At 42.4% G+C, this 16,059-nt stretch overlaps 1 protein-coding gene across 1 annotated transcript in view; it reads left to right on the forward strand.

Moving 5' to 3' along the window:
- Positions 1 to 381: 381 nt before the first annotated feature.
- The window catches only part of LOC117530999 (MAGUK p55 subfamily member 2-like), a 100,156-nt gene continuing 84,478 nt past the window's right edge, over positions 382 to 16,059 (forward strand). The window contains 1 exon segment of the mRNA XM_034193992.1: positions 382 to 496. Coding sequence (XP_034049883.1) covers positions 406 to 496 — 91 coding nt within the window. The 5' untranslated portion in view covers positions 382 to 405.

Genomic DNA, 16,059 nt, shown 5'->3' on the forward strand with positions numbered 1-16,059 from the left:
TTTTGCTCTTCCTTTCTTAAAAACCAACCTTTGGCTGCCCCTTCCTCTCTGTTCACCCTCAAGGGGAAGCCTGGAGGAGAAAACCACCGCCTCCTGTTCTTCACTCCTGTAAAAAAAAACACAGAAGGGGGAAAAAAAATAGCATCACATCTCCCTCACTCTTCCTCCTCACCCCTACCCCTCTGGATCACGCGCTCCCTCTCTTGTCTCCATTCATCCATGCGCATGAGACGATGCTCGGCCAGGCAGATCTCATGCACGTTCACGTCAGGAGCAGGTGGAGCGTGAGGGAAGAGAGAGGGCAAGCTGGTTGGTGGAACACGGTGAGGATCAGGGACAGGTAGGGAGAGAGAGACGGAGCTGTGTCAGACGGAGTGTCGGGTGTGTTGCTGTGTGTTGTTCACCATGGCTGGCAGCCTGTTTGGTAGACTGTCCCTGGAGGAAGAGGACTCGGCCAACTCCCTGGAGGGCCTGGAAATCAAGCTGGGTGGAGAAGGTAAGACGACAAGCTGATGCCTGCTGGCTCCAAGTGAAGAGTTGCAGGTGGTTCATAAAAAACAAAAATAAAAAATCCGAGTTCTCCAATGTGTTTGCAGAAACTGATGGGAAGGTAAAGATGCACTCGCTCGCTGACGGCGGAGGAGTAGCTGTTGTTTAAGATTCACACCTGTGCCTAATGTATCAGTTTAAAGCTCCTCTGGGATTCTGATGGAAATGAACATTGACAGGTTAGGACCCTGAGGAGCGTGCGGTGTGCAGGAATTTGAGTCAGGCAGGAATAGAGATTTAAACATACAACAGAAAATATGATTCTCTTAGGAAGAAGTTTGAGGTTTTCCAATGAATGATTGGTGCCTTTGAGAGTTTTCAACTGACATTTCCATCACATTCTGTTGACCTTTAAAGGTAACGGCCAACATTCCGATTGTGAAGGTTGTGATGATGATATCTCTTTAGAAGCAGGTTGGACTTTTACCCATGTTGAAGGCCAAAACCCTAAAAGTGGGTGTGTGACTACTACTTAGGGAGGCAAAACTTGGCACCCATAATATACTAGGTTTTGCTCTCTCGCACTCTCTTGCCTTTCTTCCCTCTTCTTTGATTCACAAAACCACACCCCTTTCCAGAACCTTTCACGCACCTGCTTCACATCACCTTAATTAGTCTCCTCCCTATTAATACCCTCACAGTCTCACTACTCACTTCCAGATTGTTGTTTTCGTGTCACTTTCCAGCCTCCATCCCATGCCTAGTTTTGTCCTGCTTATCAGTATTTTGACCTTGCCTGTTTTTGACCTTGAGTTAGTCTTGCCTCTGATAGCCCTAACACTGTGTATTTTGACCTGTGCCTGTTTTTCGACTACGCCTCAGTCTCTCGTCTGTCTGCTACCTCTGCCACACTGCTGGACCACACGTGTGCCGACCACCTGCCTGTTGTACCCATTAAATTCTTTTTTGAACTCTATCAGTCGTGTGAGTTTGCAGTTGTGTCCATACAGTTTGTGCCACGCCTGATACTAGGTACTTACGGCTATTTCAAAAAGCTCAAATCATATTGAAAGGTATACACTACACTACTTGTCTGATCATAGAGATTCCAAAAAGATATAGTTTGTACTATGTATGACTAAATGTTATGGAGTTATGTGGTAAAAACAACAAAAATGGTGAAAAAAGCCAGTTTCAGTACGTACAAGGTCAAAAGTAAAGTTGCTCCAATTTTGTTAAAAAGTGATGCAAGTTATTGGATGAGTAAATGGGTCTCAAAAGGAATGGTTGGCACCATCTGTCATGCTTAGTTATCCTGTTACAGGGTAACATATGTATGTTATATAGAATACAGTGGACACTGACCTTGTTGACCATTACTTTGGAGACCAAGCATTCAGCAAAGTCAGAACTCTTCCATTCATTAATCCTATTAGCAAAACCTTTTACCAAAATTCAAGCAACTTCAGTTTTTGACCCCTGTACAAACTGAAACTGACATTTGCCATAATTGTTGCTGTTTTTATCCTATAATGTCATAACATTCAGTCATACATAGTCCAAACTATACCTTTTTAGAATCCCCATGATCAGACAAATGAGGTGGTATACAACCCCTGGCAATAATTATGGAATCACCTGCCTCGGAGGATGTTCATTCAGTTGTTTAATTTTGTAGAAAAAAAAAGCAGATCACAGACATGACACAAAACTAAAGTCATTTCAAATGGCAACTTTCTGGCTTTAAGAAACACTATAAGAAATCAGGGAAAAAAAATTGTGGCAGTCAGTAACGGTTACTTTTTTAGACCAAGCAGAGGGAAAAAAATATGGACTCACTCAATTCTGAGGAATAAATTATGGAATCACCCTGTAAATTTTCATCCCCAATCAGATCTGCTCGTTAGTCTGCATCTAAAAAGGAGTGATCACACCTTGGAGAGCTGTTGCACCAAGTGGACTGACATGAATCATGGCTCCAACACGAGAGATGTCAGTTGAAACAAAGGAGAGGATTATCAAACTCGTAAAATAGGGTAAATCATCACGCAATGTTGCAAAAGATGTTGGTTGTTCACAGTCAGCTGTGTCTAAACTCTGGAACAAATACAAACAACATGGGAAGGTTGTTAAAGACAAACATACTGGTAGACCAAGGAAGACATCAAAGCATCAAGACAGAAAACTTAAAGCAGTATGTCTCAAAAATCGAAAATGCACAACAAAACAAATGAGGAACGAATGGGAGGAAACTGGAGTGGGATTTACAGGAATGGGATTTACATACGGAAAAGCTAAACGAAAGCCATCATTAACACCTAAACAGAAAAAAACAAGGTTACAATGGGCTAAGGAAAAGCAATCGTGGACTGTGGATGACTGGATGAAAGTCATATTCAGTGATGAATCTCGAATCTGCATTGGGCAAGGTGATGATGCTGGAACTTTTGTTTGGTGCCGTTCCAATGAGATTTATAAAGATGACTGCCTGAAGAGAACATGTAAATTTCCACAGTCATTGATGATATGGGGCTGCATGTCAGGTAAAGGCACTGGGGAAATGGCTGTCATTACATCATCAATAAATGCACAAGTTTACATTGATATTTTGGACACTTTTCTTATCCCATCAATTGAAAGGATGTTTGGGGATGATGAAATCATTTTTCAAAATGATAATGCATCTTGCCATAGAGCAAAAACTGTGAAAACATTCCTTGCAAAAAGACACATAGGGTCAATGTCATGGCCTGCAAATAGTCCAGATCTTAATCCAATTGAAAATCTTTGGTGGAAGTTAAAGAAAATGGTCCATGACAAGGCTCCAACCTGCAAAGCTGATCTGGCAACAGCAATCAGAGAAAGTTGGAGCCAGATTGATGAAGAGTACTGTTTGTCACTCATTAAGTCCATGCCTCAGAGACTGCAAGCTGTTATAAAAGCCAGAGGTGGTGTAACAAAATACTAGTGATGTGTTGGAGCGTTCTTTTGTTTTTCATGATTCCATAATTTTTTCCTCAGAATTGAGTGATTCCATATTTTTTTTCCCTCTGCTTGGTCTAAAAAAGTAACCGTTACTGACTGCCACAATTTTTTTTTTCCTGATTTCTTATAGTGTTTCTTAAAGCCAGAAAGTTGCCATTTGAAATGACTTTAGTTTTGTGACATGTCTGTGATCTTCTTTTTTTCTACAAAATTAAACAACTGAGTGAACATCCTCCGAGGCCGGTGATTCCATAATTTTTGCCAGGGGTTGTACCTTTCAATATGATTGGATTATTTACAGATTTTGCCCCCCCAAAACCTGGCTACAGGCACCATGGGGGTAATTATCATACTTTTCCAAGTCCCTATAGATACGTGACTTAAGTGCAGTATCAACCCATCTAGCCCATGGATTAAGGATGTGATGATGACAGAATTCAAAATGAAATTACATTTTTCATCACATAGATACCCATGCAGTACGCCAATCTTCCTGGAACCTCTTGGTTGACAAACCTCAGAGCCTGTAATGTCGCCTTCATTTTTCTTCTGAAGGAACTATCTGAAGAAAGTGTGTTTGTACAATATCTTCTTTGCTAGCCACGAGACTTGGGTTGCCTCTCATTTGCTCCACCATCTGTCTACATTACAAAAAGACACTTTTGATGCATCTGTAGTGTCAGTGTGCTTAATTGTTGCTTCTGTTAGGGACCTGGATGCTAACAAGCAACATAAGGTGATACGTCAGACTTTGGTGCTACATTGTTCCAAAGAGTCCTTCAGTACTACTGCAATGACAGTGTTGACAAAGTAGTTATATTGGCACACAGATGAGTCCTAACAATTTCATTGGGAGATAGCATCAGTTATGATGCTACAGAAAAGTGGCACATTGGACCCTATCATCAACACCAGACCAAGGGAAGGCCCAGGTTACACAAGATTGCAGCAGGTAGATGGCTACCATCTGGTGATTATGATGGACCAAAGGTCTGCTTGGGTGGTCACCATTCATAACCAAAACCATTTCCAATAAGCGAAGGACGTAACAAGTTGAGCTCTCTGAATCACCACAAGCACCCAATTTATCACCTGAGCGGAATGACGGGCAAACAACTGCACTTTGAGATGACCATATAAAGAATAAAGATGGTGTGAAGGAAAGTGCTGTGACCTTCAATAGATGCTGGCCTGGCACCCCAGGGTGCCAGACTAACCTCAGGATGCCCTGCCTGTTGCTCCAGTGACTGGAGGCCCTGTTTGTGTTGGAAGCCTCACATGTTGTGGAATTCGACGCACTAAGATTAAAGCTCCAAAATGGACTGCTTTTTAGTTTCAATTAAGGACTATTTTTGTTGTCTTCTGTTTTTTCTGTTTCTCTTTTCCATTTCTTCTGTTTCTTCAGAAATTCTTGTAAAATTTTGAAAAACCTTGTAACTGTTAGATGGTCTAAGCAGTGGGTCACCCCTCTGAGTCTGGTCTGCTTGAGGTTTCTTCCTCATTATCACCAAAGGGAGTTTTTGTCCTTACCACTGTTGCCTGTGTGCTTGCTTAGGGGGCATGGTAAGGTTAGACCTTACTTATATGAATCACCTTGAGGCAGCATTGTTGTGATTTGGCATTATACAAATAAAATAAATTGAAATTGAGTGAATTGTGAATACTTTGTTTAATCAGAAGGACAGCATCTGGAGACATAAGTCTGTATTTGTTTTTGCAGAATGAAATAGATCATGTTTGCGTCCATAGAGTGGGAAGTACTATATCCTCTTCATAATTGATGGACTGCATTAATATTACATTCCCGTGCATACTACACCGTAATCTTTAGCTTGTGTCCACATGTGTTTGTTCTAGCAGTTCTGATTTGTGCTTGTGCGTTTATAGCATACAGTACATATAGAAAACTACAGGAGCCCTTACAAAAACTACTTTTTCATCCTCTACATCTTGATCGTTGTGTGGGTCGGGACCAATATACAGCAGTTCATCTGTGACCTGGATCTCGACCTGTTTCATCACTTATATTTGATCCTGATTGCTGACCTGTGAGAGATCATAGTGCTTAGAGATTAAACAGTCTCAAACTGGGATCGCAATTCAATTTATGTTGATTTTGATAAGTGTTATTCAGTTTTACTCAACATGAATAGGCCTTTCTTCTAGCTTGATGTACGTGGAGCCAGTGGAGCGAGGAGCCAGTCAGCACGGCTGCTTCACCAGAGTCAAAGTGTACATTATAAAATTACTATGACTATTACAACACTCTCCTGCACTTAAAATACGCAACAAGCCTATTTTATTCATAGAGATCATCAACAGTCTCACTTTGTTTATTACAGACACCGTGCTAACAGCCAGCATCCGTTATCACTCAGTGTTGCAGTGTCGGGACATTCCAGTTGAAATTTAAAAACTTTTAAGACAGGTACAGCATCATCTCTGCACTGCCATTTGAAGAAACCAATCAGACGGTACAAAACTTGTCACCTTCATGGAAGAAGAAGCATGTTTTTGTGGTCTCTTTCTACAGTCAGCTGATTTGTCACACAAAATCTGTCACAATAGAAAAAACCTAAGACAGCAGTTTGGACAGATGCTATGTTCCTGGTGAGGGTGAGTGCTTTTATAATCATATGCATTATAAGCTAGGCATTAGCTGTTTATTGTTATCAATCAAATTTGTGATTGTAGTCACGATTTTTATTTGGTTTCATAATTACAAGGCAGGTTAACTTAAATTTATGTTGGTATTAGATTTTTTTTCTAATATAGTATTATAGAATAGAATAGAATGCTTTTTATTGTCATTATACACAAGGTACAACAAAATTAAAAGACTAATTAAAAAAATAATAAATCCTCTGTTTTTTTTTTTCAGGCTTCAGTCATTATGCATTTCAAACTGGCACCATCATCAATCTATATATCCTGATAAACATAAAAATCAATTAATTTGGGTGCAGAAATGATTTATATTTTTACCATATCACCCAGCCTTACTAGAGCCATAACAAAGTTGAATCAAACCAGCTTTAAGGGGTGGATCTTAACCACTAAACAAATCAGCAATCCTGATTCCAGGCTCAAAGGAATTAGGATCAGGATCAAAGAGCAATAATCAAAGACAGGATCCACATCTTGATCCAGTCGCACCAAAATTGAACATTTTTCCTTTACCCAATGTCTACATCTCTACAAAGTTTCATTGAATTTCCTTCATGTTTTTTTTTTTTTTTTGTAAGATAGCTTGCTGAGAGCAAAACAGACAGAAGACAGTGGAAATATACTGTACCTTCCTTGACAGAGATAGATGTCTAGATGCTGGGTGAGACCATCGGCACTTAAGTGGCTCACTTGAGGTTCAGTAGACTGATGTGTCCTCTGGTCTTCTACGTGTCATAAAATAAAACCCTGTTCCAGGATGTCCTCTGATGTGTAATGTGGATCTACAGGATGTCAGCGGCAGCTTGATTGAATCGCATTTTTCTACTCAAAGCACTCACGTCTTCACGATCAGTCTAGAATCCATGCGAGTGTGCTCCTGTGAGAGGAGAAATAAGGAATTAGAGTGTGGCCACCGCTGGGATAGGCTCCAGCCCCCGCGTGGCCTTTAACTGGAATACGTAGGTTTAGAAAGGGATGGATGAAGCGTGGCCTCCAGTGCATTGTGCAGTCATGGGGAGTCAGGAAGGGGCATCCATATGCAACAGGGTCCAGATCAGAGACCGAACACTTGAAAGTGTTTCAAATAGCCCTCTCACTTTGCGCAGCGCCACTTATTACACATTTATGCAGAATCCTGACAGTCACAGCAGCATTCTCAGTGCTGACGAGGTTAATGAACCAATGTTCAAACACAGATGATGGCTCATTGAGTACATATTGCTGTCAAAGATAATCGCTGGGTTTCAAGACAAAAGCCAAAAACTGAATTTTACTCCAACTGACATTATTCCAAAATATGGTGACACAAGCAATTACTTCATCCTTATTCTACCCCACCCGTTGTTTCCTCTTTTGGGCTCGTAGCATGAGAACGCATACAGATTCTGCCCACCATAGGGTAGAAAATGAAGTACCTTCAAATATATAATGTAATATACCATTTTAAAGGGTACTGTTTGGAGTATTAACCTGTGAAGTTTCAGAGCTTAATATCTGCTCAGTGTGAAGACACAACTGAATCAATATTCAGATCGCCTCGCTGTGGGCAAAAAAAAAAGAAGCATTTTTGAAGATTCTTGGACCATTCTTCGACTCGTCTACTTCCTTAAAATGAATACTCTTCCAGCTAGAGCCCTGCACGGTACTATGTTCTTCTTTCCGCTCCCACTGAAATTCTGACCGTGTGTGTTACAGTCCCACCCACTCCTGCAATGGGTGTGTCCAGTCCCACCCACATCTGTGAAATGCTGAGCACCTAATATTAGAGATGCATTGATTTTGTGTTTTTTCCCATCCTAAGGGAGAAAACATGTCGTATAGGTTATTAATAAAGAAATTCATGGGATTGTTTGTTTCGTTGAATCCCTGGCCTGTATGTCTTTTGATGCACTGATCAGGAATAGCGTTATTATTTGGTTGTTTTTAGTTTAAACACAGTTTCATGTGACAGTTCAGTGCAGTTCAACATGGCGGTGCAACATGGCGGCCTCCATGTGTCAAACCCAAGGGCTCATTCTAAGCTTATGAAAACATTGATTCATCGTTGCAGGTATTTGTACACATTAATGAAGAGATGGTTATGAATGCTATATTCCATTTCTGCTTATAAATGCTCATAAATCCTGCACACTATAGCTTTAAGTCAGAGAAACTTGTTTGTGTGAGTTTCCTTAAACCTGACTTGAAAATGTCTCTTCTGCAGACTTTTTCCACCATTAGGGTGAGATACAGTGGGAGCCGCTGTCCATTTGCAAAATGTCAACAAATAATACAAGTAAACCCCCCACTCGTGGTGTCCTTCAGTCACTGAATAAGATGATCCAGCCTGCAGCTGTATCATTTCGTCTTGGAACAAGCATCACCATAGCGATGGGGGGTTGTAAATGGCATGTTTACAGTGTGTCATCCTGTGGATTGACTAACCAAGACAGAGGAGATGCACCATTAAAATGTTTTTGTGTGTGTGTGTGTGTTGACATTGTATTTCAGTCCTGCACACTGGAGCACTTTTAATAATGAAGCAGTTAGTCCATTAATCAACAGAATCATCACAGTCATGAAGAAAGTGTTAATTTTTCAAAATAAAATGCCATATTGTAATTAAACCCAGCTGCTTAACTGCAGTGATTTTCTCTTTTACGTTTTATATCATTGAACATTTTAAAAATATTTGGTTTTATGTTGTTGGTGAGACAAATAAGCAGTTTGAAGCTCTTCGAACATTGTATTGACCTTGCACACACACACACACACACACACACACACACACACACACACACACACACACACACACACACACACACACACACACACACACACACACACACACACACACACAGATGTTCAGAGCCGCCACCCAGGCTACGTCTTTCTGCTTGGCTACTTTACTCCCACATCTTCAGAACACTCTTTGGTGCAGGACTCACTGTACGCTTCAGTGTCTAAAGGGAGACGTGACAGCATGTCTGCGTCTATGTTGGACTTTCCAGGTCGGTACTTTATGTCGAATCTGAAATCAGTGTTCCCCAACCCAACGATGGCCTACAGCGTTTAGCTTTGCTGTGGTCATTACATAAGTAAGTGGATTGTTGTCTGTATATATTGTGAAGGGAGGTGCATAGAACAGGTAATCTCTGAATTTTTCACATACAGCCCACTTCAGAGCAAGGAACTCTAGCTTCCCACTGTGCAAATGGTAGTTTCGTTCAGCTGCAGTTAAGGTCCTAGACCGGTACCAGATGACTCTCAACTTGCCATCCTGGTGTTGGTAAAGGATTGCGCCCAGTCCCTGGTCTGAAGCATCTGTGTGCAACACAAAAGGCGCGCTGAAGTTGGGGTACGCCAACACAGGGGGGCTAACAAGAAGAGAAACGAGTCGGTCAAGGGCTTGCTGGTATCCAGTGGTCCACTCCACAGGTGTTCTGGATGGTAGTTGTGGACCTTTGTCTTTACCACGCTCTACAGCTGCTTGTCCTGGCTTGACTTGTAGTAGCTCATAGATGGGCTTTGCTATCCTCGAAAAGTCCTGGATGTAGGAGCGGTAATAGCCCAGGAAGCCAGCGAGCTTTCTCACATCTCCAACCGTCTGTGGCGTCCTGCTGGTTAATGCTCGCACTACCTCCAGGTCTTTGGGATCGATCCTCACTCCTTGAGCTGACACAAGGCGATCCACGTATCTCACTTCTCAGCAAAACAGCTCACACTTTTCAGGTCTGAGCTTTACCCCGTGTCTCTGAAGTGCTTGAAGTACTTTGCGGACCCCTTCCACGTGCTCGTCAAAGGTTCTTGCATAGCACAACACGTCGTCGAGGTACGGGAGACAGCAGTCATCTCTCAAGGGACCTAGCATCTCTTCCATACTCCGCTGGAAGGCTGCAGGGGCATTTGAGAGGCCAAATGGGATACGGACCCATTCATACAGCCCCCAGGGGGTAATGAAAGCGGTGAGGTGTTGAGAGTCTTTGGCAACAAAACCCTGATGATAGGCTTTTCCTTGGTCGAGGATGCTGAACCAGGAATAGCCACCAAGGGTGTCAGTCAGGTCTTGTATCCTAGGTAAAGGATGTCGATCGGGGATGGTTTTCTGATTCAAGAGACGATAATCTGTGCAGAGGCGGAGCGTGCCATCTTTTTTCCGGACGCAGACCACTGGCGCAGCATAAGAGGACTTTGACTTGACAATCCAGCCTTTCATCAGCAAGTCTTGCACATACTCTTTCACCTCTTTAAACAGTGGCTTGGGGACGGAGGAGTACGCTCTCTGCACTGGAATCTCGTCCTTGAGGTTGATTGACATCTGCAAACTGGGAATACAGCCAATATCATGACTGTCTCGAGCGAAAGCAGTTGATTCTTCCCATAGCATTTTCTTTACTTTGTCTTGTTTTTCTTCACTAAGGTGGCTGAGGTCCACGGGAGGCTGCCACAAGGCAGGAGCAGTTTGAGCAGCTGGTGTTGTTGCTGCATTAGCTACTACTCTGGGCCTGGGCATCTCCTGTGGATTGGTCTCAATCACCCTAGCAACAGTCTGGACGCTACCCAGGACGGTCTTCCTCGGTATAATGACAGGATGCTTTGTAATATTTCTTACTGGTATTGTGACATAAGGTCGCTTCGCTGGTTGCATTTCGAGCAGACCCTCCCCAATCTCAAGCTCTGTGAGGTGGGCGCTGTTTTCTTCTGGCTCAAACAGGAGAAGGGGTTCTGACTGCTCTACAGCCGGTGGGACCTGACACTTGACCCAGGCTACTTGTCCAGCTGGGACGGAGGTGTCATAATTCCCAGTTCTTAGCAGTCTTGGACACATGGAGGGTTTGTCTGTCTGAATGAAGTTCACCAACAGCTCCACCTGATCCACAGAGGCAGATATTGAATCAGAGAGGAGCGTGGTGAGGGCTGGAACAAGCTCTGCTGGTCTATCCTGAACCAGTTCCTCCAGCACATTGAATCCAAGGATTGGCCCTTCAAGCGTGATGCTACTGATGAGGAAAGGCACCATTACAGACTGGCTAAGTGTACAGTTTCCGGAAAAGCTGACTGCAATGGGGACCCAGCCGTCAAAAGGAAGAACTCCTCCATTCACAGCTCGTATTTCCAGCTCTTCGTCGTCGAACATTTCACTGAGGGGCCCCACCGGTGCATCTGGTAGGTACTTCTTCTTCCAAACCCTATCAATCATGCTCACCTGAGCTCCAGTGTCTAATAACGCATCGACTGTCAATCCATTAAGGTCACATCGTGCAAGGGCCTTGGCGCCTATAAACCTGGCTAGGCGCCTACTTATCTGAGTGGGTAGGGAAAGGGGAGATTGGGGGTTGCTTTCAATGTTTACTTTTGGCCTTTTATTCCGCAAACTCTCCCTTGCACGACTCTCAGAGCTAAACACATTGCACTTAACACTGTGGGACTGAATACGAGGCCCGGTCACTGGTTGTCCCGTTGCAGCGACCGGCTCCAGTTTTCCTGACTCTTTGGTTTCTTCAGGCAGCCTATTGCTCTGTGACCATCTTCACCACAGTAAAAACAGTGAGTGCAACCTGGAAGGTTCTGTGCGAGGCAGTTAGCACAGCTATATGACTTGGGTTTCTTTTGTTCCACTTGAGCTTTGCAATGGTGGCAAGATTCAGAGCGGTGAGTCTGCTGTGGCCGTTGCAGTAGCTCAACTTTAGTCATTAACTCTGCTACTTTTTCAGTTAACTGCTGGAGTGCATTAGCCTTTGGCTGTTCATCTGGGGCATCTTTCTTTGCACCACTGCCTTGTGCAGCTGCGACTTCAACCTCCACTAGCTCAGTGCTGTGCACGCTTACTTGTTTCTGTTTCACGTCTGGCCCCAAACGTCTCTGTCGCTCATTCTCTGTGTTTGTTATCTTCATCATTTGTTTCAGAATTGTCTCGTCAGACACACTGCTATCAGAAAGCAACGTTCTAAGTTCTCTGCATATGTCATTATGTTTGTGGCTAAGGCCTTGATATATGGTGTGAAGGAAAATGTCTTGAACTGTGTTCGCATTGTACTTCACTTCCGCGTCAGCGTGTTTTGACGCAAAGACGATCTTTTGTTTCAGACCTATGACACGGTACAGGAACTGTTGGGGGGTTTCACTGTCATTTTGTTTTGTGCACATCAGCTCTTGGAAGAGTTCTGTGTTGCTCCGACCACCTAAGTGGGACTGCAGGAATCCCTTCAGCTTGTCTATAGTCAAATCATCTTTGTGCATTAGCATGTCTTTAAAATGCCCTGGTCTGATAACTCTGAGAACGCCTCTCAGTATTTCAGTCTCACTGAACTGGTCTTTTACGGCATCATCGATTTGTCTGCATATGTTGGTGTAGCTTAAATCTGAGCTCTGATCACTGATCTGTCCGCCTTGAACCTTGAACTCATGTCACAGCATTGAGAGATCCTGAAGGGGGACGACTCGGTCATGCTTGTCGTGTGTGTGTTGTTCAGGTGTGTGTTTGGTGTCAGAGGGAGGTGTTGGATGCACCTGTGTAGAGGGGAGAGTAGGCAGTGACGTGGTGTTCATGTATTGTAAGAGGCTGGAAAGTATTTTCTGTAACTCTGTGTCGGTGTTCTGTGTAGTGGTGACTGTGTGTGTGAGTGGTGGAAAGGTGGTTGGTGAAGGGGTAGCTGAGCTAACCGTAGCTGTGTTGGGTGTGTTAGTATTAGGAATACTAGTTGTGGCATTATCAGTTGTCACGTCATCACTAACTACATCTGACTGACCCGTTGTTGCATTCTCACTCAGCTCTGGGGTTGCCATTACATTGTACGTATCAACATCTGCTACCATCCTAGACTGAGCATTACGAACCTGAATGACATTATTCACAGTATCATTTAACTCCAACAACACAGCCATACCTGAATCCTAAGATTGCATGAGAGTGTCACTGTTCATGAAAGCTAGGATGTACTCAAAGCAACTTTCTTCCTCGCCAACCTGAAACGTGGATGCATCCTTCAGGACCAACACTGTGAGCTAGTTGGAAAAGTTCACCGGCCGTCAGAGTGAGCAGACTCTTCTTGATGCCCCACACCAAGCCTTTTCTCTCACCGTCCGCCATGACTGCTGTTCCGTCTTCCTCACTTTTGGTCGCTCTTCCAGGCAGCTCTTTCACCCATGGCTCCAGGTCTGGTTCCAGTTGCGTTGCACCGTCGTCGCTTCACAGGCACTCGTGGTGGTGGATGTACAGCCTGTGCATCTGGGATGATGGATTGTTGAGGTAAATTGCATCTTCACACGCTGGAGGGCAGGGGAGGCACTGACATCGTGGCTGTGAGACCCAATCTTCCTCCAGATGAATGGGCTGAAGAGTCGCCAACTGCCGGAACGCTTCACACGGCTGATTCTGGTTGTGCTTGTCGCCTGCACATCTGACGCCGTTCCCCGTACGGCCACCAAAAATCTGTAACGGGTACCGTAGCAACGGCACCGTGGTTAACAGATTGGCTCCTGTAACACAACCTGTGATGCAGGAGAAAAAGGAGGACACGGCTTGTCAGGTTCAAGGATCTTTCAGTAATTTACTAAAGTTTTCCCATTCCAAATACACTCTTGTTATGTTTCTTTTCTTATGATTTACATATTCAAAGTTCAATGTCCTTTAAGCATTTTCAATGAATTTCAGTGTCCATGTCAACACAAAACCCTCTTTTCACCAAATACATGTTCACTTACTCTTCTACTTAGTGTTTTAACTATTTATCAAAAATGAAATGTATAGACAATGGTAATATTAAGCAGCTCAATGTTCAAGTTACTTTTAAACTTCTCAAAGTATTTTACCTCGTTTTAACTCAGGACAGTACTGCATTTCACCCATCTGAACTCAAAGTGCTTAATGTAAACAAACATCCTTTTTAACAGTCACCTTTTTTCCTTGTGAACCCCATTAGACAAAAAAAAACATTTCAAAACTAATAGTGGGGACCTTACAGACCGCAGAATACCAATACACATCGAAATTGTAATTTTCTAAAACATTACTCAAGTGTACGTTCACGTGGGAGAAGCGTATATATTAAACTGAATTTCTACTACCATGATCACTGCACTGTTACTCGGCTAGACTTTGCCTCTGTGTTTCAAACTTGCTTCAAACAAAATCACAAAAAGTCTCTGTTGAAAATTACAACACAAAAATGGTTTGCTAACACCCCAAATACATTTCAGCATGGCTAGTTCCTAGTTTCAAGGCATATTTGTACATTTACCAACCTGTGATGCAGGAGAAAAAGGAGGACACGGCTTGTCAGGTTCAAGGATCTTGCAGTAATGAGGTCAAACACAATACAAGACGCTAAACCAGTCGCCCGCCTTCGCCCCCTGCTGGCATGGAGCAAACATTACAGCATACACATTGAATAGGGAAGCCAAACCAATGCACAAGGAAATGCAAAACTCTTGGGGGTACTTTTTTCAAAATAAAATACAATAACTTGTATTCAAAATAAAATAAAATAATTCCTTTTACTCTTATTTCCATAAACACAAATGTGAGACTTTTGTGGTCGTCACATATTCATGTTACCATTAAATAAGAGTTAACTCAAGTGTTTAGTAATAATCTGTTAATGTCTTCATGTTAGCATTAATTAACAGCTAATTAAGAGTTAACTAAAGTGTGTAGTATTAATCTATTAACATTCATATAGCACTAAATAACAGTTAATTAAGTGTTAACTGAAGTATTTAGTAATAATCTATTGTATTCATGTTAGAATGAATTAACAGTTAATTAGAGTTAACTAATGTGTTTTGTAATCATTTGTTAATGTAGTTAATGTGGTAATAAGCATGAGCTAACAGTTATTTAAGAATAATCTAGAGTTAATCAACAGTTAATAATTAAGAGTTAATTAAAATTATGTTTAGTAATCATTTGTTAGTGTATTCATGCTTGTTAATGCAGTAGTAAGCATGAACCTACAGTAAATTGAGTTGTGTTTAGTTTTCATTTATTAATGGTGTTCAGTGTCTTTATAAATGATTTAATAATGTACAAATAATACCTTATTTACAGTAACACTCCTAATTAATGATTATAAAACACAGTTAAGTCTTAATTCATTGTTAGGTAATGTTTATTACTGCATTCATTAATGTACTCTAATTGTAAATTGTTGTCAGATACACAGGTTGGTTAAATGTCACCTGTTGGTGTAAGAATGTGGTGCAAGTTAACAGAATAAACTTTTATTGTACCCCAGTGACGGTGTAAAGCTCAAAACAACAAATTTTGGCATGAATTTGGAAGTTGAATGTAGTTGTAGTTTTTTTTAATCATCCACATTATCCACTCTGTCGATTACACGTTCCTGTTCTTACGTCTTTCTAATGATGCATGTTGGTGGAACATTTACCATTTGCGTTTTAAGACACCGTGCGGATTAAAAACAGATCAGCCTCTTTTTCAAATACGCAACAGCTGAGTACAAAGGCGTCATCTGCATACACTGTACTCCTGTGTGGGTAAAAGCAGGATCCATTAAAGGCTCTGCCTCATCCCTCCCACAGCTCCCGTGTCCATCCTCTGTGTGTTTTTCTAACCGCCGCCTCATAGCAACAGTGCAACCTTTGCTAAGTGCTGTGTAAGAGGTTCATGTTCTCCGCTGAGCTCTGATCACAAACAATAACAGCCCCGATTGACATCGAGTTTAATTGTAACTCTCCTCGGAGGTGAGTTCAAATAACAACTAAAGCGCCTTTAAATTGAGGCTTCCTTGTGATGCTCTGCTGTTATCGGGCAGGTTGGTTCATATAGTGGGAATGTTTGTTGTCAGGTGGTGCAATAGGCCAGCACAGTGTGTGTAATTATCAGAAATTATAAGTGATGACCTGACCGGGGTGGGGTGGGGGAGACGGGCAGCAGTATAAACAACAACAACTTTGCATGCATTTTGGCTCTTGAGG

This window comes from Thalassophryne amazonica, chromosome 18, assembly GCF_902500255.1.
Source record: "Thalassophryne amazonica chromosome 18, fThaAma1.1, whole genome shotgun sequence".
Classification (NCBI taxonomy): Eukaryota; Metazoa; Chordata; class Actinopteri; order Batrachoidiformes; family Batrachoididae; genus Thalassophryne; species Thalassophryne amazonica.